This window comes from Cupressus sempervirens, chromosome 3 (assembly GCF_028749045.1).
Source record: "Cupressus sempervirens isolate cs-2001-9-10 chromosome 3, ASM2874904v1, whole genome shotgun sequence".
Taxonomy (NCBI): domain Eukaryota; kingdom Viridiplantae; phylum Streptophyta; class Pinopsida; order Cupressales; family Cupressaceae; genus Cupressus; species Cupressus sempervirens.
The window spans coordinates 834533294-834560539 of record NC_143120.1 but is presented as its reverse complement, the minus strand read 5'-3'; the positions used below and the strand labels follow the sequence as shown (position 1 = coordinate 834560539).

General features: G+C 36.7%; 1 protein-coding gene across 1 annotated transcript in view; it reads left to right on the top strand.

The window, feature by feature from the left end:
* ERA1 (Prenyltransferase family protein) overlaps window positions 1-27246 on the top strand; it is a 301285-nt gene that overhangs the window by 38025 nt on the left and 236014 nt on the right. The window contains exon 3 of the mRNA XM_089822091.1: window positions 25651-25756. Within this exon, the coding sequence (XP_089678217.1) occupies window positions 25651-25756 (106 nt within the window). The remainder of the gene's footprint in view (window positions 1-25650; window positions 25757-27246) is intronic.

Sequence of the window (27246 nt, the reverse complement as noted above, 5' to 3'; positions counted from 1 at the left end):
TCATACATGTTTTCTTGTTGGAGTACTAACATATGTTTTAAGTTTGTTTGTCAAGGAGATAGTCAACATCTACTCCAGTAGTGGGGACATTACAGACAATATATATGTGCAGCATTTATTGTGGTATTGACATCAAACTCAATATATGATCAATAACTATGGCATATTGATAACCAATATTGTCACTTGTTCTCAACAAATTGTTATCCAATTTATATTCACGTTTGCAGGTCATAATTCCGTGTGCTCTTGAAGGTTGAGATTCAGAATTAGAGATTGACATTATCACAGATCAGATTCATCACAATACTTGAAGTCTATATTACCAGCAGATTGTTCTACATACAGTGCAAATTACATCTATTGTAGACATTAAAGATTGATCAAAACTGATAAAAGAACATATAGTCTGATATAAGTTTAATTCATTTACATGGTATCAGAGCTATGGTTATAGAAAACCTAAAGTTAAACTTGAGAATTCAGATTGCATACTTTTAATTTATCAAATTCATCTTTTAAAATGACAAGTGCAATAAGACTTGAGGATCGTCTTGAGGAAGCCAATAACTTCACAGCATGGAAGCTACGAATCATGATGGTATTAGATGAAAACAAAGTAGATTCATTTGTTAAAAATAAAAGCACTAAGCTTCAAAATGAGCCAAAAAAATCACAATGGATTGAAAACAATAAGAAGGCTGTGAAATTAATATTGGATTCTGTAAGGAATCACATTGTGCCTATTCTAGCAAAACAAGCAATTGCATACCTCATGCTCAAATCCTTAGAAAACACATTTGAGGTAAATAATACTGGAAGAAATCTTGCACTAAAAACACAACTAAATCACATGAGCATGAATAAAGGTCAATTGTCTAACGTTGGGTATGAAATAGACAGTAAGGAATTATCTGTAACAACACTAAGTGGCCTCCCAAGTTCATGGGTACCATTCAAACAAGGCATTAGTGCAAGATCAAAACTCCCAAAACTAGACCGATTAAAGATTTGACTGTCTACAAGAAGAAGCCAGGCTGTTACCAAAAGGAATCAAACAAAAATCCTTAGATGAAGACCTACACATTCTTAATACAAATACAAAGAAGAAAGGAAAGAAGAAGAGGTTCAAAAGAAAAATCCAATGTTTTAGATGTAACCAATATGGGCACTATGCTGTAAACTATCCCGACAGAACAAAGAAACAAGCATCTTATGCCCATGTTGGAAAAGTAAACTCACAAGAAAAATTTGAGAAGTTTTTATTTTATTCAACACTATCAAATAAAGTATCAAACAAATCAAGCAACTAGGTAATTGATAGCGGATCATCCAGACATATTATGGGATTTTGAGAAAATATGGAAACTATGGTAGAAAAAACTGATGAAGTGACCATCGGAGGTGATTCTGCACATTTTGTAAAAGGTGCAGGGACCTGTACCATCAATCTAGAATTAGGCATGAAAATTCAACTAAAGGATGTACTATACGTACTTGAAATCAAAAGAAACTTAATATCTATTTCGACTCTTGAAAATAATGGATACAAAATCACATTCATGAATGCGAGAGTTTTGGCATGACATAAATCCACCACGTTTAAGAAAGCCAAACCTATAGGAATAAAGCAAGGTTATCTATATAAACTGTGTATCGAACCTAAACAAACTCTCATTCTTGAATCTCCCGACATAAATGAAATCTGACACAAAAGATTAGGGCACATACACTTTCGAGCCTTAAATTCAATGGATAAATTGGTGATTAGACTACCCAAACTAAACTCCTCATATTGTGGAACATGCAAATGATGTGCTCTAGGGAAAAAATCCAAGGATCATTCCATACTAGTTCAAGCAAAACCAAAAATATATTGAAACTAATCCACTTTGACCTATGCGGACCTATGTCAACACCCTCCAAGGGAGGAGCCCTATATTATGTAATCTTCATAGATGATTTCTCAAGGAAAACATGGATATACTTCCTAAAATGTAAAGAATTTGAGGAAATCCTAAATAGTTCAAAGAGTTAAAAGCTCTAACTGAAAATTTCTCCAGAAAGAAAATTACTACCTTGAGAATTGACAATGGGATAGAATACACTTTAGAATTGTTCAAAGAATATTGTGTTAGTTCGGGGATTAAGAGGGAGTTCACTCTACCCTACAATCCTCAACAAAATGGGGTAGCTGAAAGGAAAAATAGAACTATTGTGGAGGCAGCAAAATCCATGATGTTTGATCAAAATCTAGATTCCTCCTTTTGGGTAGAAGCATCTAGAGCAACTGTTTATATTCAAAATATATGTCCACATTTTCATCTTGATAACAAAACAACTGAGGAGACATTTATCGGACATAAACCTGACATAAGCCATCTAAGGATCTTTGGCTGCCCAGTGTACATTCATGTACCCAAAGAGAAGAGAACAAAACTAGAACCCTTTGGAAGAAAAGGAATTTTTGTGGGATATAGTGAAACTTCAAAGGCATATAGAATATTCATTCCTGGACAAAGGCAAATAGAACTTAGTCGAGATGTAATATTTGATGAAGATATAGCCTTTAAAAGGGCAAAGAATTATGATGAATTAGAAAATCAAAATCCAATCATAAACTAGGATATATGTTCTACTCCTAAAATTTAGTCAGAACGTCCTAAAGACACCTCATATGAAAATCCACCAGAATCTAAGATTCATAATGAGTGTCATGATGAAAATAAAAATTCCAACGAAAGAAAACAACCACTTTGGGCAAGGAAAATTATGAAGGAAGCTGAAAACTTTGCAGCGCCTGATGGTACATTCAAAGAAAGCAAAAGGCCCCACAAACTAACACATAATGCATTAATGAGTAAAATTTTTGACTCTGAACCAGCCAATGTTGATGAAGCCCTCAAACAAGAAGCCTGGAAAGATGCTATGACAAAAGATTGCCACTCCATTTTAAAGAATGATGTTTGAGATATAGTTCCTAGACCAAAGGGAAAATCAGTTGTTTCCTCCAAATAGTTGTTCAAAATTAAACATGCTACAAATGGTAGCATATAAGAATACAAAGCACATTTTTTGCTCGAGGATTCTCTCATAAGGAAGGCATTGACTATGAGGAAACTTTTGCATCTGTAGCTCGATATACCTCTGTTTGAGCTGTGTTAGCCATTGCAGCAGCCAAATATTGGAAGGTTCAGCAAATGGTTGTTAAGACTACATTTCTAAATGGAACAATAGAAGAAGTCTATCTGGAACAATCTGAAGGATTTATAGTTCATAATATAGAATCTCATGTATGCAAATTAAAGAAGGCTCTATATGGACTTAAATAGGCTCCCTGAGCCGGTATGAAAGAATTGACAAATAACTCATGAGATTAAAATGCTCTAAGAATGTTGCTGATCCAAATCTCTATTTTAAATGTATTAATGGTGATATGCTAATTTTAATTCTTAATGTTGATGACCTATTACTCACAGGAGAAGATCATCTTATTGCTCAATGCAAAAGAGATTTAACTTAAGAATTTGAAATGAAAGATTTGGGTATTCTACACTATTTTCTAGAATTGGAAGTATGGTAGAAACCTGATGGTATCTTTCTAAATTAGGGAAAATACACTGTTGATATACTTAAGAGATTTGGAATGTTAAATTGTAGACCTATGTCCACTCCCATGGAGACAAACTTGCACAAATTAAAAGAATCTACATCAAAATCCAGATTTGCAGATCCTACACTTTATAGACAGATTATTGGGTCACTCATGTATTTGTTTAACACCAAACTTGATATATGCTACGCAGTGAATGCTTTAAGTCAGTGCATTGTGAGCCTCGTGAAATTCATCTTGTTGCTGCTAAACATATTTTGAGATACCTACAGGGTACTATTGGATATGGCCTTAATACAAGAAGATTGATCTTGATCTCATGGATTTACAGATTTAGATTGGGCTGGCAATGTGACAGATCAGAAGAGTACATTTGGGTATTGTTTCAGTTTAGGATCCACTATGATCTCTTGGACAAGTAGAAAACAATCCTCCGTTGCACAAAGCTCTACTAAAGCAGAATATATTGCAACTACTATGGGAGCTAGAGAAGCTATATGGCTTAAGAAGTTGATTGTGGGACTATTTGGAAATCCTCTAAAGCCTACTACTATTCTATGTGATAAGTATCAAGCTGTCAGAAAATCCAGTGTTCCATGATCGATCCAAGCATATTGAAATTCCTTTTCTCTATGTCAGAGATATGGTAGAGAAGGAAGCAATTCGGTTAGAGTATATTGATATTAGTGATCAAACTGTAGACATTCTCATCAAGCCTCTTTCTAGAGTTAAAGTGGAGCTCGTCAGAAAGAAACTTGGTATGATTGAAATGTAATTGAGACTCAATCTCTAAATTTATTTCATTTGTAAAGTTATATATTAAAGATGTTTAATGTGTAAACTCTTTTTGTCATATGTGTGACTCTATGACTTATGGGCCCTCTTTTTGAATACATTACATTAAGGTGATGATCTTTCTGATAATGTACACTTGTATTAAACATTGTGAGGTGACGACTTTGCAATGTTTCCTATCATGATGGATATCATGTGACTTGATATCTTTATGTAGGTCATGATAGTAGTACCTTTAGAACATTTTGATGGATATCATGAAATGTGCTACCTTTACACATTATCATGTTCTTTATGAGATAATCATGGTGAGACACCATAATGAGTTATGATAGACATCATGTGACGCGATGTTAGTGCACATACCATAACTAGGGTATATGAATCTCATGAGATCTGATATTCTAAATATACTCCTTGATGTCACTAGTAAGGTGATAACTGAAATTCATTCATCTTAGTTATCTCCCCTAGCTAAGAGGGAGTGTAAATGAATAGCATTGGTCAGATCTCCTGAGACTGCAAGTTAAATATGTGTGTGTGTGTGTGTATGTTTTACATACACTCACATAAATATACATATTATATCAGATAACAACCAAGCACAACTGAGATGAAATACGATGTATTTATGTATTGCAGATCAATCAATTATGCCTCTAAATTTGAATATATAAAACAGTCACAATTAGTTAGTATTAACTGACTAATCAGATCTTGTATGAGATTGGATTAGCTAATACCAACTAAAGCAGTAAACAAATTGTGCCTCTTGTATTGAAAGATCATGACCGATCTTGAGACGCATCTATTGAAGACAATATATATGTGCATCATTTATTGTGGTATTGACATCAAACTCAATATATGATCAATACCTACAGCAGATCAATAACCAATATCGTCACTTATTCTTAACAAATTGTTGTCCAATTTATATTCGCATTTGCAGGTCACAATTCAGTTTGTTCTTACAGGTTGAGATTAAGAATTAGAGATTGACATTATCACAGATCGGATTCATCACTGCGGATTGAGACTAAGACTTGAAGTCTATATTACCAGCAGATCGTGCTTCTATTTGCAGTGCAAATACATCTATTGCAGACATTAAAGATTGATCAAGACTGATAAAAGAACATACAGTTTGATATAAGTTTAATTCATTTACAGTTAGACCTTAAATAAAAAACTTGTAGTTTCCATCTTCTGATATTTCAATTTGTTTTAAAAGGAAAACTTGAACTTGTAATGAAATCCACTAAACTAAATTGCTCTCAAGGATTTACTTTGCTTGCTAGATTTTGGACTGTACAAATTCTAATCAATATTTCAAATTGCAATCAATTTCAACAAGTTTATGACTCCATGCCTATCCTAAACAATTCTGATTTTCTCATCAATTACTCTGAATTTTGAAGAAGTCTGAGAAATTTGAAATGAAATACAACTGGAAATTGAAACTTTCATCACGCAGACTCCAGAGCTGAGAAATTTTCACCTTCCACATTCAGTATTATAGCTGGAAATTCATTTCTTTTCGGCCCATAATTGTCGCTGATTGACTGTGCCCAAATTGTATGAAATACCGCCTTAAAGGAGACTAATTTGCTGCTAAATCTGGAGCTTCACTCGCTGCCTAAAGATATTTCTCAGCCTTAATTATGATGGGATTCGCTGCTTAAATAAGGACATAAATTGCAGGTACAGAGAGCTTGATTTTGTTTTGATTTGATGTGCAAATGAAATGGTTCAACCTCTTTTTATAAGCTATTTGGTGCTGAAGGGGCACAGTTTTCAACAAGGCCGACTTACGCCTCTTATCGAACGAACAGGCCGACTTTGTCATAGGAAATGACATTTTGTTTAACAAATAATTTGAATTAACCCCCCCTTTATGTGATTGCTGATGTCCTATGTGCTGGGTGGAAGTGGCAGGCTTATGTGGATTAAAATTAGCAGGAGAGGGCGGAATCTGCCCTCTTGGGATGAAATTCTTACACTTAACTCAAAATTGCCTCCACTTGTGAAATATTAATCAAATCTCAAACCTTTTTCACCGATTATCAGTGGAAATCCATCAATTATGAGAATATTTCCTGAGTTTGGAGGGGAAATCCAAGGTGGATGGGGAATTCTCCCCAAGGCTGGGCAGATTCCTCCATGTTTTAGGAATTCTCCTTTTAGAAGGGGGTGGAGATTGGGAGAAGCTGGGAATCATTTCCCCAAAGATGTGTGTATCCCCCAACATTTTGGGATTAAATTTTTTTTTTCGATCCTTTTCCATTAAAACTCTGTGTGCTAACCTTTTGATCTCCAGATTTCTGCTAAGTTCTCCACGAATCTGGATGGCATCATAAGATCTCATCAAGTAGTGCGGGCGGAATTTAACACATGTTGGGAATTAATTCCCAAGAAGGAGAAGATTATGCCCTTTCTTGGGGAATCTCCACCACTTCCAAAATATTTCAATATCATGAAATTCATTAATTTGTTGTTTCCACATTCTGTCATCCATATTTCAAAGTTCTTCATTGTGTTATGCCTTGAAGGCTTGATTGGAGGGGTGGAAATGAGAGGGTGTTTGAGACTAAAATTCCCAAAAGAGGAAAGAATACACCCTTGGGGAATTTCCCAAAAATTGATGCCATACATAGTCTTGTTTCATCCCTTTAGAACGTTTCCTTTACGAAACTCTGACTTGTTTCTTTCTTTGAAGGCACCTCCACCTCCTACTTAAGTTTACTTGACCAAACAAACTTATCTAAATCTACCCTACAGACCAAATGTTATAGCAGCAAGGTAAAAGAGGTTGTCCTCATTTGTGATGGGGTGATGGTGTGAAAACCTCACAACAAGTCCATGGTGATTTCTGCTGCACATCAGATGCACTTGCCTATGTCAGGTCTGATTTCCACCTTTCATTGCTAAGTTGGCCAAGTGGAATTTGGTTTCAACTTAACATTTGCAATGCGTTGCCTGAGTTGGTATGGGTTTCCACTAAGCAATTGTAGGTGTTGCCTAAGTTGCCTTGCTTTTTCACTAGAATATTTCTAGATTTGCGTGAGTGGTTTCCACTTGATGCATAGAGGCTTTGCGTAGCTTGGCAATGGTTTCCAACTAAGTTGCCGATTCTGATGTGGATGTGAATTTGTGATTTTTTTTTTGAAATTTGGATGCGTTTGGATGCATGTATATATCTATATATTTTAAATATTGTTGATTGAAATAGGGGTAAAAATTGCTTAAGACATAAAGGATTACAACAAGGAGAGCTCAACAAGGAGCTCTGTTCTAAGCAACAAGTTCATCAAATTCTTGTAACAACTCAAGGGGGAGTTGCCCCCTATCTATAATATTCAACTCCGAAGCATGACCAGAAGCCCATTTGGCCAAACAATCAACAGTTCTGTTCCATTCATGAGGAATGTAAGTAAACCTAATGAACTCAATAGAGATACAAAAGAGAAGAGTCTGATTAACAGCAGTGGCTAGCTGCTAACTAACATCCTTATGCTCTTGCGAGGAAAGCAAGTTCACCACCACTTGGGAGTCATACTCACAAATAATCTTGCGCCATCCCTGCAAACAACATTGTTCCACAACATATAAAATGGCTCGAGCCTCCATGAGATTGTTAGTATGGTCACCCTTATGTACTAAGAAAAAGAATTGAACTTCACCAGAACTGCAACAAGCCACTCGCCCAATACCAGTAGGGTCTGGATTCCCTCGGGAAGAACCATGAGTGTTAATTTTCAAAACTCCATGATGAGTCCAATGCCCTTCCCAATTCACCCGTCCTTTCCCCTGTTGCCGAAGCTGTTTGGGCACTCTTTGATACCATTGAGCTGTAACCCCATCCTGAAGATGAAAATTGAGGTGATTGCATATATAGCAAGATCAGCTAGATCCATACCCCCATCTAGCACACACTTCACTTGAATAGTTCTTGAAGAGAATGTGAGATCTTCTACCAAAGATGCATAACACCAATCCGAACATCTTGGAAGATTTGACGATTCCTCTCCAGCCAGGTGTGCCAAAGAATGAAAGATGGGCCAGCAATCCAAGCAGCATGGAGAGGAGAAGACTTGGAGGGAGCACTGCCCAAGTGGGCCCAGATTTCAGGCAAAGAGGAAGCATGTCTACAAGAGAAACCCTAAGCACTCCATCAAAGGTGCCATACTTGAGTAGAAAAGGAGCAATGGGAGAATAGATGTGAGACAGACTTCTCCCCATTACCACACAAAACACAATAAGAGGGGCCTTGAAATCCACGTTTACAATAATTATCTCACGTGAGAGAGCGGTTGTGAGCCATTAGCCACATGAAAAAATTGCACTTAGACCAAGACAATTTATTCCAAACTTGCTTCCACCAAGGGACCTTGGCATCCCCAAATAATTGTCTAGTTATCTCCTGATACCCAATAGGAACATGATATTTACCAGACAAGGTACCTCCCCAAGCCAAAATATCTAGTCCTAGCAGAGAGGAACACTCCCTAGAGGCCAAAATCTGAGAAAGCTCTTGACGATCCACTTTTGTGTCTCCAGAAGGCCAATCAGAAGAATGCTTCCATTTGTAACCAACAACAGGTCCCAATTGATAAGGAGTCTTGTAATGAGCCGCTTTATCCCATCCAAAATCATGAAAAGAATCATAGAGAATCTGAAGATGAGGGTGCATGGATAATATGGATGGGAGTCCATCCCAAGCATCAAACCAAAACAAAGCCTTAGAGCCTCCCTTACATATCCAGAAAAAACCTCCCTTGACTAACAGAGCACTAGTCTTCAGAGTATGCTAGACCATAGAGCCATGACCTTCAAGAGGAAGTGCAGAAATAGAGCAAGGATCAACACCACTAAAATATTTATGGGTGATAATATGAGCCCAAAGTTGATGTTGTCCAGAGCATCATCGCCAATAAAGCTTAGCAACCAATGCTTGACTTCTCAAGAGAGCTGATCAAAGACCAAGACCACCCTCCTTTTTAGGCCTACAAACAGTCTCCCAACTAATCAAACTCCATTTAGTGCTACGCAAATTACCACTCCAAAGGAATTACCGAGAAAGAGCATCAAACTCCTTGAGAAAGTAAATAGGAGCAGTTTGAACCATGCTTCTATAAGTAGGAAGAGCTTGAATAATAGATTGAAGAAGAGTAACCCGAGCAGCAATAGAAAGCCATCTATGAGTCCAATGATTTACCTTTCCTTGAAGCTTGATAATCAAATTTTGCTAGAAGACTTGTGGCTGCCTAGAAACAACAATAGGGATGCCAAGATAAGTCAAAGGAAGTGGCACAATCTGAAACAGCAGGATATCAACGATCCTTTGCTGAATAGAATTAGGAGTGTTAAAAAAGTAAATGGAAGATTTGTGCTCATTGACTTTTTGGCATGAAGCTACCAAATAAATATCTAGAGTATGTCAAAAGGCTTCAACTTCCTTGATCCTAGCAAGACTCGCAAGAGCAGGATCATTAGCAAATTGAAGGTGAGAAAGAGTAGGTAAACCATTACCCCACTGCCACCCCTGAATAGAATTCTTGGACACCTGATACTTAATGAATCTGCCCAAGCCCTTAGTCATGATGATAAAAAGATAGAGGGAGAGAGGGTCACCCTAGCGGAGACCTCTAGAGGCATCAAATAGCTGGGAAGTTGACCACTAAGAAGAACTGAAAAAGAGGCAAAAGTAACACAACTCATAGTCCAACTCACCTAGTTAGAGCTAAAGCCAAAGGCAAGAAGAATATTCCTCAGGAAACTCCATTTAACTCTATTGTAGGCCTTAGCCATATCTAGCTTAACAAACATAGACAACTCCCTTTAACTAGCCATAGAGTGAATAGCATCAGTAGCAATAACCACCCCATCCAAAATTTGTCTTCCAGATAATAATGGGGAGCCACTTTTTAATTCTCTCAGCAATCAACTTAGTAATGACTTTGTAAACCACATTACATAAAGGCAATTGGTCTAAAAAACTCCAGTTGATTAGCTCCCTCTCTTTTTGGAATAAGAGTCAAGAAAGTAGAATTCAATGCCCGAAGCATTTGCTTGCTAAAATAGGATTCCTTAACCACCTCCAACATATCATGATTAATGATGTCCTAGAATTCCTGAAAGAATTCAAATGAATAGCCATCAGGACTAGGAGCCTTTCCCTTAGGCATGCCGAAGACCACCTCTTCCAGCTCTTCCAAAGATATCGGTCGCATAAGATAAATCATTTAGTTTCCTGGGTAATAAGGGAAGGAATACAAGACAAAATAATATTTTCTTCATTATTAGCAGGGGGAGAGTCCTCAGAGAAGAGGGTAGAAAAGTACTGAGTAGCCTCCTGTACCAAAGTTGGCAAGGAAGCCAGTTGGATACCTTGAGAGTTAACCAATGAAGAAATATTGCTCTGATTCCAGTGAGATTGCACAATATTATAGGAAAAAGCAGTGTTCCTATCACCTTCCTGGAGCCAATTAACTCTAGCCTTTTACTTCCAAAAAATTTCCTCTCGAAGTTCCCATTCTTCTAGAACTCTAGAAGCTAGGGATTCAACCCTTCCAAGAACCTTCGAGAAACCTTGATCTCTAATCCACTTGGTTATGATATTAGGAGCTTCCTGAGCAAGCCTCTTCATAGAGTGAAGGTTCCCAAAACATTGTCTATTCCATATCCTGAGCTGCCTTTTAACATATTGAAGCCTTTTAGAAAATGAAAACATAGTAGAACCATATGTAGGAGTGCCATCTCTCCACCAACATAATACAAGATCATGAAGAGAGGAGTCATGAAGTCACATCAAATGGAACTTAAAAGGTGGACGCTTTGGAATAAAAGCCCTAGTAGCAGAAAATTTGATTGGCCAATGATTAGAACCCCTCTAGTCCAAAATTCCTGAAGAGAGAGTAAGGGTGCCACTAACCCAGAAACAAGAAACAAGAAATCTGTCCAGACATTTTGAGATAGCATCAGCCCCAATCCTTCGATTATTTCAAGTATGGAGACCAGTAGAAGGCTTAACATCAGAGAGGTGCAAAAGTGCTATGTGTTGACAAAGATGAGTAGAAGAAGGCCCCAATCTAGCCAAACCACCTTGCTTCTCCTCTAGACTTAAAATTGAATTGAAGTCTCTTGCTAACACCCAAGGATAAAAAGGGTGACAATTTCTAACATATTGAATATGCCTCCAAAGTTCCTCCTTTCCGACAAAATCAATAGGTGCATACACATTAGTAATCATGATTACCTCTCTTGAGTCCAAAGCAGAAGCCACCATAGAGAGAGCTAAGTGAGAAGACACCTAGCCAAGGGGAGAAATTTTCTACGGATACCAAAAGATAGCCAAACCACTAGCACTTCCCATAACCCCAACCCGTTGGCATTGCCCACAAGGCCAAATACTAGCGGCATATTGGACCATAGACTCCATAGAGAGCTTAGTCTCTTGGATACAAGAAATATCAGGAGAATGATCAACCACCAAATTCTAAATAGCCTTTTGTCTAGGGATGCTATTCAACCCCCTAACATTCCATGAGAGAATAATCATCATTAAGTAGAATGGGAAAAATGAGCATCCAATGGTTTCACTGACCCAGACTCTATCAATAGATCTATCGTGAGTTTAATCTTCTCTTGGTCTGTTTTGCGCCCACTCCTTAGAGGAGTAAAGGAAAATATGCTTAAAGGGTCTATGCATCAACCCCAAGGGCAGAGGAGACCCCTTACCCTTACTAGGTGCTAGCTCATCCTTAACCAAGTCTCCTAGAACAATGTCATTATCCTTCGACACCATAGGTGTCACTAGAGCATCTGACTCGGGAGCTTTAAGGACCTCACTATTTTGGTGTACCACAACCTGGGATGCCCCACAAGCGTCATGAGGTGAAAGTCCCTCATCTGGGAAAACTCGGCCAAAAGAGATACTAGGAGGAATAACCTCCTCTAAAACCATACTATCCAGCACCTCAAAGCGATTAAAACCCGAATTAGATTGTCGATCTTTCAAAGGCCTCTTCTGACCACACCCCTTAGCTCGTGGGCAAGTAGGGGTAGATCCATTCTTATCCTACATTTGAGCCTTTCCCTTTCCTGTAGTATGTGGTTGATTCTTCCCCTTAGCTATATTATCCATCTGAGCTTGTCTTTTCCCTACAGCATTTGCCAGACCACCACCATTGTTGGCTGTAGAACCATCCACTCCTTTGGAAGTCAAGTTGTGAGGACACTGACGCTGTAAATGACCATAATGTTGATGTAAGTTTTGTACCTCTACATAAAATATTAGTAGTTGAATATCTGATATAGAGTATCATGCACACAATTCCTCTCTTGAAAAGTTAATGCTTATGGGACATCAGAATAACTCCAATGTTCCTTACACCTATGGATACTCACTCAGTTTGTTGATGTGATTTGGTGGTAATCATGTAGGCGGGCTTACGTTATTTATTCAAAGATAATTTGGTGTTTGGTGGAATGATGGTGATGGTGATTTGATGTGAATGCCAGATGATGTTGATGGAGAAGGTGATGGTGGAGGATGTAGCACCAGATAATGTTGATTGCGCGAGGAGGCAATAATGCTTCTAATGACTTCTACCTTCCTGACTTTCTTAGAGTGAAATCCGACTACTCAACTACTTGCTATTCTACTCCTACTCCTATGAATGGAAAGACTAGCAAATGGACGGGGATCGAATCTAATGAAAGCCATCCAGCGGCTCCACCTACATAGATGCAATGATTCAAAGGAAAAGAGAACTAGTTTACCACACAAGGCTACTTAATGCCAGCGGCTAAGATGCTAGTGGCCTAGTTGTAGATCCCTATCAAACATTCACTAACATCACCATAAAATTAGCCATCTACTTCTACTCTAAGAACATGAAATGAAATCCTACTTTAATTTGAGAGATGAGAAGAACCATACAATACACCAAAATGATCATGTATATCCACCATGCAAGCCACAACAATGAATAGAGAACAATTTTGATAGTATTTTGGCAACAATTCTCCAACATAACTCCCTCACAAATGAGAGCAAAATGGCCTTATATAGACACCAAAATTACAACCGACGGTAGAGATCAAAAGCAAAATCAACGATCTAGATTGGATCCTAGAAACCTTAATTAGGGTTGCCACCCCATCGGCCAATGAGAAGACATCACCTCGTTGATGGACCAATAAAGTGGCAACCAATGAGAAGGCACCAAAATGGTGGCCAATCAGAATTAGACACTTGTCCTATTCTAGAAGAAAGAGAAATTGGCACTTGGGCTTACATCAAATGATCTTCTAATATAACTCTCCCTTTTTCTTTCATTCTTTTAGCTAAGGCAATGAACCTAGCTAGCCTTTCATTGACTTCTTCCATGGGAGGACAAAGTGTATGCTTTATCTTGAGCTCAGCAGATTTCATTGTGCTACTTGCTGCCTGTAGTGTCTTTTCATGATCTTTCTCATATTCTTTTGCAAATCCGATAAAGGCATTGAGGGAGGAAAGGGTGTTCAAATGTTTCTTCTTGATAGTAGCCTTTCCTAGCTCATCCAGTCTTGATCTAAGTTTTGTCTCATTGATATTAGAGAGATCTCTACGATGAAGAAATTTGCCAACAATAATGCCAATCTGCCCTTGCTGGAAAAATCACCCAAAGAAGATGCCAATCTGCCTAAGGAAAATCGCTTAAAGGAGAAGAAATCTGCTCCAAGTTAAAAATCGCCTAAGCACCAAAGAGGAGTGAAGAATGAGGAAATGAGAGGAAATAGTTTCCTCTTATACCCAACTTGCTCATCCTTCCTAGCTGGCTGACTGGGACCCTGGGAGCAAAAATTAATTAATTAGAACACAAGATATGGTCCCCAATTAAATGCTTAGCCCAAAATTAATTTTGTCAAGATGAAATTTACTTTTTTAAATTGCCAATTAGACCAAAATTGCAAAAAGAAAGTAAATAATGCCTTGGAGATGCTAAAGATGCTAAATATTTCCATTTAATGATGATTTAGCAATTAATATGTCATTAAAATCGGATTTTGGCTATAGCCAAAAACCATTTTTCAATATTAAATTACCAATTTCATTAAAGGCTTAAAATTTTCGAGGCAATTTTAACCCATTAAAGCCAATTTTTTTTTTGCAATTCAATTCAAATCGATTTTAGTTTTTGACAAAAAAAAAAAGATTTCTAAAGTATAAAATCGATTTTGCAATTTGATTTCATCTTCGCAAAAGAAATTTTTTTCTCAACAAAGAAATTGAAGATTTTTCAAAAAATTCAGATCTAACAAAATTTCACTTTTTGAAAATTATTTAAATCTACACAATTACATCCAAATTTTCAACAGAAATCATCTGAGTACAATTTTTACAATTCTATCCTGCCAAGTGTTACTCTTTGAAATTTATTTGGCCTAAAGATGAAATTGGTTCTTTTGGAAAATCAAGTTGAAATCGGGTGAAAATAGATCTAACCCTCTCCCTTCTGGCTTGAAGGTGTCCAAGACTTAAAGTTTTCAAAAATTGAATCAAATTTTTTTGGACAAACTAAAAAATTTGCCAAGGTGATTAAAAAAAGGGAGTCCCCAAAGTTTTGGGGCAATGGTGTGAGAACCTCACAATACACTCATGACATATCCGACATCAGAAAGGGAGGGATTCATTATCCAACTGCTGCACCCAGGAAGAAGCCCCAAGACAAATTTTCAAAGAATCTGGTAATGGGTTATTCAAATCAATTTTAACACAAATTATAGCAAAAGAAATAACCTTTTTATTGAGGGATTGATGTGCAGTCATAGTTGGCTTTCCTAGCAAAGCAACAATTTGATGGAGGATGTCTTCTCGCCAGAATTCCAGGGGAAGGCGAGGCATCACAGTTGGCTTTGCTAGCAAAGCAACAATTTAACGAAGGATGTCTTCTTGCCAGAATTCCAAGGGAAGGCGAGGCAAGCGAACCCAAACTGGCATTGTTGAAGGGAGATCCTCAACATAATTAAATCCCAAATGCCAAGGTTTGACAAATAACCCCACATGGTTGTAGAAATAAGGCCCTCCTTCAAAAACACGACTCCGATCAAACATGCATGAGAATACAACAAAAATATAGCTATACCTAGCTAGCATGATCTCCATGTCTCCTTCCACCTGCCATGAGTGACGGATCCATGCTTTGTGAGCAGATAAGGAAATCCGGATTCCAAGAAACTTGCATATCAAAGCATGCTTAGTCCAATTTCAATGTCCTCCATCATCGCCGTCGGAGGAATAACCGGAATAGGGCGATCATGGCTATGCGGAAAGCAACCACTTCATCTTGGAGCTCTCCACTGAATAAGAAAATTCAAATCTTGTTGCCTGCATAGTTGGAGAAGAACCATCTATCCTCACCAATGCAGAAGAAATCATAGGCCCTGCCATGCAAATAATAAAAAAATCCAATCCAAAAATGTTTGCAAATGCTATGAACCCACACTAACTTTGTCCAGCAGTCGCTAATCCAAAAAGAACAGGAAATAATATCAGCTAATAGACAAACAACAAACATGGGGCTAGGGATTGAGCCCTAGCCCAACACGCATCCGTCGCTCCTCATCACTAGTCCTTAGTCAGGGACTTCTTTACTCCTTTCCTAAATATTGTTGATTATGAGGATCGTTGCAAATGTACTAGCATTGTCTGTTCGATATGTATTTTACAAAGGCGACAATCCCTTGTATTTATATTGAGAATAAGCCAAGAAGAGGCATGTCTCTTCATGAGACATGTTTGTTCATTATTAGGTAATTAAAATGATGACAAAATTTAATGATGTCTTTTAGAGCCATTTTAGGGTTTATGAACAAAAAATAATTAAACACATGAAAAAATAGTCACTTAAGTGACTTTGGGCATCTAAAAGGCCTATTGGCCATGGGTGCTCCAAGGAAGTGCATCCTGGAACATTGGGTTCTCCTCTAGATGCTCTTCATATCCAAAGAGAATCCACAGTCCCAGGATGTGCCTCCTAGGCACATCAGTGCACAACCATGACGCATCAATATATCCGCATGTATTAGTATCGACGTCTAGGGATTTTCCTAGCAAATCGGTATCTAAGGTTTCCACTTATTGTTTGATGGGTTTACCTAACTTAGTGGTGGTTTCCACTCCATGCACAGTAGTTTTGCCTAAGTGTAGCTTGATTTCTACTTTTGTGATTATAAGCTTGTGTAAGAAGGTGGTGATTTCCACTTAAGCTTTTCGTGACTTACTAGTAGTTTGTAGTTGGCGATCTATTGTGTTGCCCAAGTCAAAGGAGGTTTCCACTTGTTGTATAATGGTTTTACCTAACTAGGTAATGGGTTCCATTATAATAAGATTAATGAAGGATTTCAACCACATGTGCTGGAGTAATGCTGCAAATACATGGATGGAGAGATTGATTGAATTAAATAAGGGGCTTACATTTAACAAGGGGTTGTAAAGATGAATGTTGACATGGGACAATTCACATTGGATAGATGAATTTGATGGAACATATTTTTTATTAAGGAACATCAACATTACAAAGCAAAGTGGTGAGATTTTGAGTTGAGTGTTCCTCATTTAATTGGTGCATGGAAATAATGATGAAATAGCTCTATTTAATGTGAGATGGAACTGAAATTAAATGCAAAGGTTTGCACCCTGTTTCAAATCCTAATGACAAGGTGTGATCCATATAGTAGGGGCTGCAACTTCAATGCCAGTATACAGCAATCCAAATTCAATAACAATGGGTGTGATTTTTTCAAAATACCAATTGACATAATTGGATAATGGAATGGCCCTGTCCTCGTTAACTAAGAGGACCAATTTTTTTTATTGCAATGGAGATGCGATTCATACCAATGGAGTGTGATTTTATTAAATAAGCAGATCTTGTTTTAAATACAAATGAAATGGTGCGATCCATGATCTATGGGCTATGATTTTTATCAATGAGTGGTATACTTGGTGATTTTATCAAATATAGAGGGGCTGTGATTCCATCACTTTGAACAAAAATCACCAATAATGAGGCTTGCTTACAAACCATGGGGAAATGTAATTCTATATAAAAATGGTGCGATTTATCAAGGGACAATTAATAAACAAATAGTGTGATTTCATTGAACCAAGAAAGGCGATTATTAAATGCGAATGGGCTGCAATTTATGATCAGAATAATGAAGCGAATTTTGATTAGAATTCAGAGTGGAGTCCAATTTAATGGAGTGGAGGTTCAAATTAAATACAAAGCATCTGATTTGAAATGATGATGGAGAGAAATGAAATATACTTTCTTTTAGGGCTCCTGTATGGGGCTCAAAAGGCAAGGGAAAGATGCCACACATTAAATCCATGATGCAAAATACTAATGGGCTGATTTCATTCATGTTGAAGGGAGGATTTTAATAAAGAAATAATTAAAATCTAATCCTTTAATCCTTTTGTCATGTTGGCCTTGGTGAGCAATCACACCCATTTGGGAATTGACAACCATATAAAAGGGAGGCAAGCTTTCTCATTTCAGGCTCCAATCGCATTGAGCAAAAGCTTCCAGGATTATTTCGAACCAAAGAAAAGTGTAGAGTGGAATTTACAAAGGGCATATTAAAGCTTGTGGAGTGCAGATTGAAGTCCATGAGCAGACCAGATATCTATATATGCTGAAAAGTCACAAGTACAAACACATGTTTACCAGCTGTGAGAGCTAGAGCAAGTTGATAAGCTTGGACGATGTTCTAGGCCATCCATCAACAATCAAAGTGAAGACATCAGACTATAGCAGTGAACTTGTGGACCTGTCAGATGTCTAAGAGTTTTAGAAAAATCCATCATTGTATGACTTTGTTATTTTGATTGGTTTCCAGAAGTGCTTAGGTAGATGAATTCAAGTGAAAATGAAATAATTTTTAAATCTCCTTATGGATTCCTCATGTCATATAACATAGGTAGCCTTCACAAAAAAATTGAGGAGTCTCAGATGGGCTCAACGAAGACAATAAAATCAATTTTAGACTTTGAGTTCAAGAGAGTTATGTTTGTTATCACTATTCATGCTCTTGATTTCAAGATGAGATTTAAAATGCAAAAATCTAATATAAAGTATTATGTGGCAGGTTAGGCGATGACAGGAGCTAAGGGAGTGAAGAGTTCAAGACATCAGATTGCAACGCAATCCAAATATGATGTATAAGATAATGGTTCTGAAGACAAACTTCACACCCAAGTGGAAGAAAATAAATGATACCAATCACGGTCCATACAATATGAACTTAATAAAGGATAGATTGTTGCAACACAATCCATCATTGTGGATGAAGAAGATAATGAAAAGTGGCATAGTTCAAGCAACTGTATTTCCTCCAACCAAGCAATGACCTGAACTGATAGTTGAGTGCTTCAAGAGAAATGATATTTATACAAGACAAGTACTTCCTCTTAAAGGAATGCCTGTGTTTGCATTTACATCAGATGACATAACAGATGCATTCAATATCCCATACTACAAGGATGACATAATCAGGAAACAAGAGTTTGCTATGAAGATTTTGATAAAAAAGAGAATGATTACACCACCTTGTTCAACATTGAATGGTTGGAATCAAGGAGACACCATACCAAGTTACCAAATTTGACTAGGTAGACTTCAAAGACTAGATAGGTGATCTTGTAATCATGTTGAATCGAGTGATGGGGTGGCCACAAGAAGTACTGTTTGAGCCTTAGATGCTCTATTTCATTGTGAGTATCATCAAAGCAAGTGAAAGATTCAATTGGGAAACACAATATTTGAACCTTGGATGTGCTATTTCATTGAGAGCATTATCAACACAAATGAAAGATTCAATTGGGTAACGATGATTGGTGATAACTTTAATAAACAATTAAGAACCATGATGAAATCTAAAGCATTCTACATGAGCTTATAAATGATCTACATGATGTGGGTGCACAAGTGTAAATGATTGGAATTAGGGTGTAGTTGGGACAGAATTAGGACAATGCATGGTGTACGATTGTTATCAACAAGTGCATCTTCAAAACAAGGATGGGTTCAAGATTGCAAAGGATGCCTTCGCCATGCACACAATAAGAGCAGTACAAGGCACTCCTAGCAAGAGATTATCTAAACAAGTATAAGAGTTTGTAAAGAAGTATGGGTCATGATATGCTTAGTTCTAGAAGTTGACTTACATTTGTGTGTTAGGGAGTATGGTATGCCCAATCAAACTTTCAAGGTTTCCACTGACCAAGCTAGTGCTCATGGAAGTTGCAAGATAGTTGGTGACATATGACAGGATTTTAAAGCAGTAGCATAGACCAGAAATCACACTCTCATGTGGTCTTGAAACAAAGGCTTGTCCATCCCTTCTAGTAGTAGAAGTAGTAGAGAGAAAATTTTAACACTATTCTGTGGGGCTATATGGAGGAAGATCCAATTTTGATCCATACCGTCAAATCAAAAGAGCCTATGGAGTAAGATATAAGCATGGAATACACATTGAAGATCATTGGGCGAATGCATTTGATGCTCTTGAAATTAAGAGGGGATTCTTCATGAAACCAACTAGTTTCAAATTCTTGATTAGATTGAAGATGATGGGAATTGTTTTCAAGAAGACTATGAGATAGGAAGAAAGTATGGCATACCCACTGTTGATTGCCTAGATAAAGACGAGGGAAGCTTTGATGCAATAATGGTGATAGTCAAAACATTTTCTAAAGCATGGTTGAACAAGCAGGTGGCAAAAATACAAGGAAATTACCTCTGACATATGACTTGATGAAAGATGTAGAAGAACTTGAGGAATAATCAAGTGAGCAACCACAATAAATGAGTACTAGGATGGAAAGCTAAAATAGTAAGAGAGGTAGTGATAAGGCTTTACAAACCAAAGGGAAGTAAGGAAAAAGGACATGGGCATGAGACTACATTAAAAGAAACGAATGTCTCAAGTAGTAATTGCATCCTCAAAGCAAGTGAATGGAACTTCCATACTAGAAAATGAGGTGCAACCCCAAGCCAATTGATTTAGAAACAAGTAAGAGTTCCAACTAGGTTCATTTAGATTAGAATGAGAAAGAGGTAGATTCACCTCTTTAAAGGAATGAAGAACATTGAGAAAAGAAAAACAATACAATTAGAGGCCCTTTTGGATGATGGTGCGATTCAACCTCAGGAGAAGAATGGAAATGAAGATAATCAATAAGGAAGTACAAAACCGAAACCAAGAAGAATAAAATCAATAAGATTAATTTGGGGAGCTTACCACACCCTCATGGTTGATGGAAAGGATAAAGAAGAGATACCAAAAATTGCACAACTTGTTGGGTGTAGAGGAAATAGTGAAGAGAAATAATGAAAAGAGCAAGATGCCAACTCAAAGAACTTAGAGATTCTACAAAGTCACAAGGGATAACTCAGGTGCATGTACTGTATAGGTTGCAGTTGCAAAAGTGGATAAGGCTAGATGAGGGATGCTTGCAAAGGCCTTTGACATTGAAGAACATGAGTTGTGACTGACTACTAAGAAGCAAGAGATTGCAACAACATATGTTCTATATAAGCTTTAGAAGAGAGAATACGAAGAAGAAAATAAAATACAAAGCAGAGGCCATACAAAGCGTGAAAGAAAATATAGAGTAGAGGCCATACGCTTGAAGGAATACACAAGGCAAATAATAAATCAAATTTGACAGGAAGTCATTTCGTTGATTTCTTGATCAAGTTGCAGAATGTTGATTTTCCATCATGGTGTCGAGCTTTAGCTCACATGAGTGGTGTACTGAAACAGGTGGGTTCCAATTGTACGAATACTAGGGATACTATTTGGGGTGGAAGATTATTAAAGAACTATATTTCACTTAGAGGTGGAAGATGATCAAAGGCTAAGTGTTGAGTAATTGTGAGAAAAGGTGAAGGATACTTACTTCATGGAGGCCACCCCACTTAGCATTTGAAAAGAACCTCACAATTTCAAACTTCATGGCAATATGTGATGCAACTAAGTGGAAGAAGACAAGTGTTACTTGTACAAGTGATATGGAATATCATTTGCATAGGCTTGAATTGGTGCCAAGTGACCCATGGAGGAGTTGAACAAGATAATGTGCAGATATATTGAATATGCAAACAAGGAAAATGATGAAGGGAACAAATTCCTAGATGATGATTTGGTGTCGGCCCATGTGCCTTTGAATTTTCTCATTGTTTAATAAATAGGTGCTTCATTTTGATTGGCCCATTTGGTGTGAAGTAAATAGTTTCTTCCTAACCCCTTTTCTATTGGCTCTGGGAAGCAATATAATTTTTCTTTACGTAATCTATCTCCTCATTGGCCCATTTAATTGTACCCTTTATCTATTAGTTATACCTAACCAATTTTCTCATTGGGCTATAAAATCTCTAATTTGTTTGATTGGCCCACATGGTGGTGCTCTTTTGTAATTGGTTGGCCATTTAATATTTGTTAGCAGTGGTTATGGAAACCCTAATTAGGGATTTGATGGATTAATTTGGGCAATTTATCCTAATTTAATCTTGGTCATTCATTGTAATAGAACTCCCTATATAAAAGCTTGCTCTCTTCATTTGTAAAGGAGGTTGTTGGAGAATCATTGCCATTATAGTTTGTAGACTTGGACTGAGAGAGTAATTATCAAGCCCAAAACATTCAGCTTGGCAAAAACTTGGAGAAGAATCCATGGAAACTTTGCAATTTAGAAAGAATTAAAAATTAAAATCTTTTAAAGGAACATATTTGTTTTTGTAGAATTCAATTGCAAAATGTATTAAACTAAAAATTGCCATATTGAAAGAGAAAATGCATGGTTTTATAGAAAAAAAAGCATGTGAAAAACAAATTTTAACCAGCTTTTTACGCACACCAACATTTGTAGTAATGGTTTTTTATGTTTCAAAAAACCCAAGAGTTAAATTTATGAGTACTTATCCAATTAAATTTATGAGTACTCATCCAACAAAAAAAACAGAGAGTACTCGACAACTCGGGGAGTACTCAAAGATTTTGCAAACTATGGTTGCCATGATACTGCTCAAATTGCTCTCTATTCATTGTTTTTTTTGCGTGGTGGATATTTGTGATCATTTTGGTGGATGTAATGTCCCCATTTTAGCTCACCATGGTTGGTAGTTTCAATAAGCCTATCAGTGACATTGGTAGGGTAATCAGTTGGATAGAGGATCTCAATTGGTAGAGTGAGAAGCAAATTCCCACTCCAAAGGTTAGGGATGTTTAGGATTGCTCTTCATTTGGATCAGTTTGGCACACTTAATATTTATGCTTATAGTAAGTGTCTATTTTGGGTCAGTCTTGATTTTTATTTGTGGCACGACACTTGAACAACTTGGTGGCAGTGTTGAGTTTTGATAGCACTGATAGAGCTTGCTTTTAGAGACTTACTATTTATAGTAAGTCAATTTCATGCAGTTGCTATTATGGGCAAGGCACTTGGATGTTTGGCATTTGCAGTATACTTCTGGATTTATCATTGGTTCCTTGGATATGCATTTATAGCCAGTGTGCATGATTATCTTATCACTAATAAAGTCATACTTTATTAATAATATATTATAAGGGTAATTATAAAAAAAAACTAAGAGCATTAGTTAAGTTATATAATTAAAGTGCCTTCAATGATCATTTTATAATTAATTCTTATGCTGATGCCAAACTTTGAGAGTGGAAGAACTAAATATGATTATTTTGAATGTAATCGCCAAGGATGTGTGTTATGAGAAGTGTGTGATTGAAGCTGGAAGTGCAATTGGCATTGGGAAAAAAATATAAAAGCTTGGGGATGTAAATTGAACTTTATCACTGTGCATTGGATTTTTGTGAATTTGTGAATGGCTTTGAGACAAGGGTTTTAGAAGAAAGAGCTTGAGAGATTGTGAATGGTTTTGAGACGAGGGTTTTAGAAGGAAAAGCTTGAGAAATTGTGAATTTCTACAGCTGTTGTGCATTCTGAATTGGTGAAGCTAGCCAATGAAATCGTACCCAGAATTCTGAGTGCAGCCCTATAAACATTGGACTCTGCCTGCAAATTATGATTGGCAGCCCTCAATACCCATTGCTGCCCCTCCTTGTTATAAACTGGCCCCCAAATACAAAATGCAGACCCTTAAAGACTTAAATTTGACACCAGTTCCATATGTATCATTTGTACATTCCTAAGTCAAATTCCTATGTTACTCTTGCAAATTTCAAGTATTCTCTCTTCATAATATTACATTATAACATGCCAGCTGGCGTGTTTTGATGGTTAAGTTGTTTTGTTTCTTGCCATCAAGAATCAAATTCCATTGGGTTTGAGGTCCTCCGTTTGGGGCCTCAAAGGTCCATAGCTCTGAGCCAAAGCATTTATCTTTCTTTGAAAAGAAAGATATTGCGTTATAATATTTCACTCATTCAATCTAATACATATATAGGCTGAATGATTGAGTAGAATGAACCAAAGTTGTTAGTCTTATATTAAAGGCTTTTGGAAGTTTCCAAAATTAGAGACCTTGGTCTCTTGCAAATAATGTTTCCAGCTCTTGAGGAGCTTGGATTTCCTCTAGAAGTGCAGTTTTAAGACAAAATGAAGGTTTGAACTTCAGCTTCATTGTTAGTACCATTTTGAAGTTATTTGGAAGATGCTGAAATAAGAGCCCTTGAGATACTGTAGATCATGTGGCTAGCTGTTAAGGGACCTGGATTTACCCTAGAATTGCCACCCAAGTTGATCTTGAATTTTCCAGTGGAAGGGGAATCTCGTTTGGTATCTTCTATCTCTTTTGAATGTCTTAACCCTAGATAATCCATTAGTGGGGGATAGGTATGATTATTTATGACACAGATTCTAGTTGATTAATATTACCATTCTACTCAATCATTCAGCCTAGACATGTATTAAATTGAAATAAGATTGAAATGTTATAATGTAATATCTTTAAAAAAAAAAGGGGGTAAACACTCTAGCCCGGGTCTATGAACCTTTGAGGCCACTAATTGGGGGACCTTAACCCCACATGGGATTTATTCTTGATGGCAAGAAACTAAACAACATCTTAACCATCAAAACATGCCACCCAACATGATATAACATAATATTATGAAGGAAGAAAACTTGAAATTTGCAAGAGTAACATAGGAATTTGATTTCAGAAGGTACAAATGATACATATGGAACTGGTGCCAAATCATCCCCAACCTATTGTTCATGTTGGATATTATCATGTCTATTGCTTTAATTTGAAAAATGAAATGAAGTGTGTAGGTGATTTGCATGATATTCTACAAATATGGGACTCATTAGGTCTTACAAAATAGTGTTAAACATTTGGTTTATTTATTTCTCCAAAAGAAGGTTATTCAAGCATTAATCATTTTTTTTATGGAAAAGGAAAATGTGTGGGGGCATATTGTCAACTACAGTCCCCTCTTGTTTTTTAAACAGCTGCTGAAATTTAGTTTGGTTGATAAAAGTAGTTTTGATTTGAAATAGAGTGCTGCCGTGAAGAATGTGCCATCAAAACAAGCCAGCGGGCATGTTATGACATAGTATTATGAAGAAAACTTGAAATTTGCAAGAGTAACTCGACTTTGATTTCAGAATGTACAAATGATACATATGGAACTAGTGTCAAAGCATCCCCAACCTATTGTTCATGTTGGATATGCTCATGTCTATTGCTTTGCTTTGTAAAATGAAATGAAGTGTGTTTAGGACCTTTAGGTGACTTGCTTGATATTCTACAGATATGGGACTCATTAAGTCTTACAAACTACAAGTAACCATTTGGTATATTTATTTCTCCAAAAAAGGTAATTGAAGCATTGATCATTTTTTTATGAAAGGAAAACGTGTCAGTGGCATATTTTCAATTAAAGTTTCCTCTTGCATTTTAAATAGCTGCTAAAATTAATTTTGGTTGATAAAACCAGTCTTGATTTAAACTGGAGTGATGCTCTAAAGAATGTGCATATGAAGGGAAATTTGTAGCTATATGTAATACTACTATTTTTTCCCCAAATATTCTTAAAAATATGAAGTTTTATCTCGAATTTCTTAGATGGTCACAAAGGTTTTCTTTGCATACTGTTGGTTTGATCACAGTTGATAGGCATATATTCTTTCTAAGAAAAGTTACTATCTTCATACATGTGCACTTATGGTTTTTACATATATATTCTTTGTCAAATGGTTGCAGCCGTCCTTGGTTATGCTATTGGATTCTTCACTCCATGGCTCTTTTGGGAGAGCCTATTGACGAGGAACTTAGGCAACGCACGGTTAGCTTCCTTTGTCGTTGCCAGGTATATGTTTGTCTCTATGGATCGTTTAATTGTTAGTTTTTAAGGTTATTTCTTTAGTTACAATGTTAAAAATTGTCATAGCAACATCTTATATATTTTTTCTCATTGATACAAGGGTGAATCCCCCATAAATTGGTAGATTATTATACAAAGTGTAATCCAAATATTGATTCATTTATGTTTCGTGTGCATTTTCCCCTAGAACTTGTTTAACAAACAATATGGTTTTTGGAAGTTTGAAGAGTCTAATATTTTGAAAGTATGGCGGTACTCCAAAATTTGCATATATCATAGTTGGGCACTTGAGCCATTTTCTTACTAATACTGTTGTTAACATCTTGTTGCTTTACTGTTTTCACTTATTGTATGTGTTTTCTCATGGGTTACATTTGGATGCGTCCTTAACCCTCAAAACCTTGTCCCATCCCAAAGGCAGTTCGGTAATGTGGGGAGGCTAAGGGAAATCCTCTAGCCATACCCTAATAACTTCCAGGAATGCACCCCTAAATTGGGGATTGTAATGTCCCCATTTTTGTGAGCATTAGAGTTTCAAAGATTAGCCTATTATTGTGATGCTCATTGGCTAGTTATTGTGGATAGGAGGTCTTCTAAGGTAGAGGCTTGGCTATGGGAAGGGTCTTGTCTTCTTCACGATTTTGTATGTTCCAGTTTGGTCATTGTTTGACTCAGATTGGACTTCATTTGGGCTTAGTTTCATGCACTTGCTATTTATGACAAGTTGGGTGATGATTGAGAGGGACCCTTCTATTTTTGGAAAGTGCATTTGGTCACATGGGGAAATAATAGGAGCGACTTCTACTTCAGACAACATACTTAAAGAATAAGTATTTGGGACTTATTATTATTTTAGTGGCCAAATTATATTAAATGATTAAATGACTTATTATAAAGCTATAATTTAACTTTATAATTTCACTTGAGGGTTGAATCATCATTGGAAGGGGCCATTTATTAATTAATTATAAGCCTACGTCAAGTATTAAATATAAAAGTGCAAGGAGTTATATTTAAAAGTTGAAGCCTCTTAAGTAAAAAGTGTCTTCATGAAGCTATGTGCTAGAAAGCTATTTATTAAAAGAATTTAGTGGAAGCTTCTAATTAATGGTGTGTTGGCGAAGCCAAGTGCATTATAAAAGGTGGCTTCATGAAGCAAATAGATCATCAATTTGTCTATTGATTTTATTTTATCTTTTGTGAGGATTTCTGAGTCTGTAAATTTCAATCCTTTGCTGAATTAAAATGGATTTGGACTGAGTTTCTTAGTTTCTTTTCTTACTGTTTCTACTGTGGCTGAGAAGTGGAATCTATTTGTCTTCCGATTCTGTGATTAAGGAAGATACTGTGATTGCTGGAGGTTTGTTTTCATTTGCATCATCACAGAGTTTTATCACTACTGATCTGTTCATCAAGTTTGAGGCTTTCAGTGTGTAATTTTATTTTCAGTGTCCATTATTTTGCATACAAAAGGG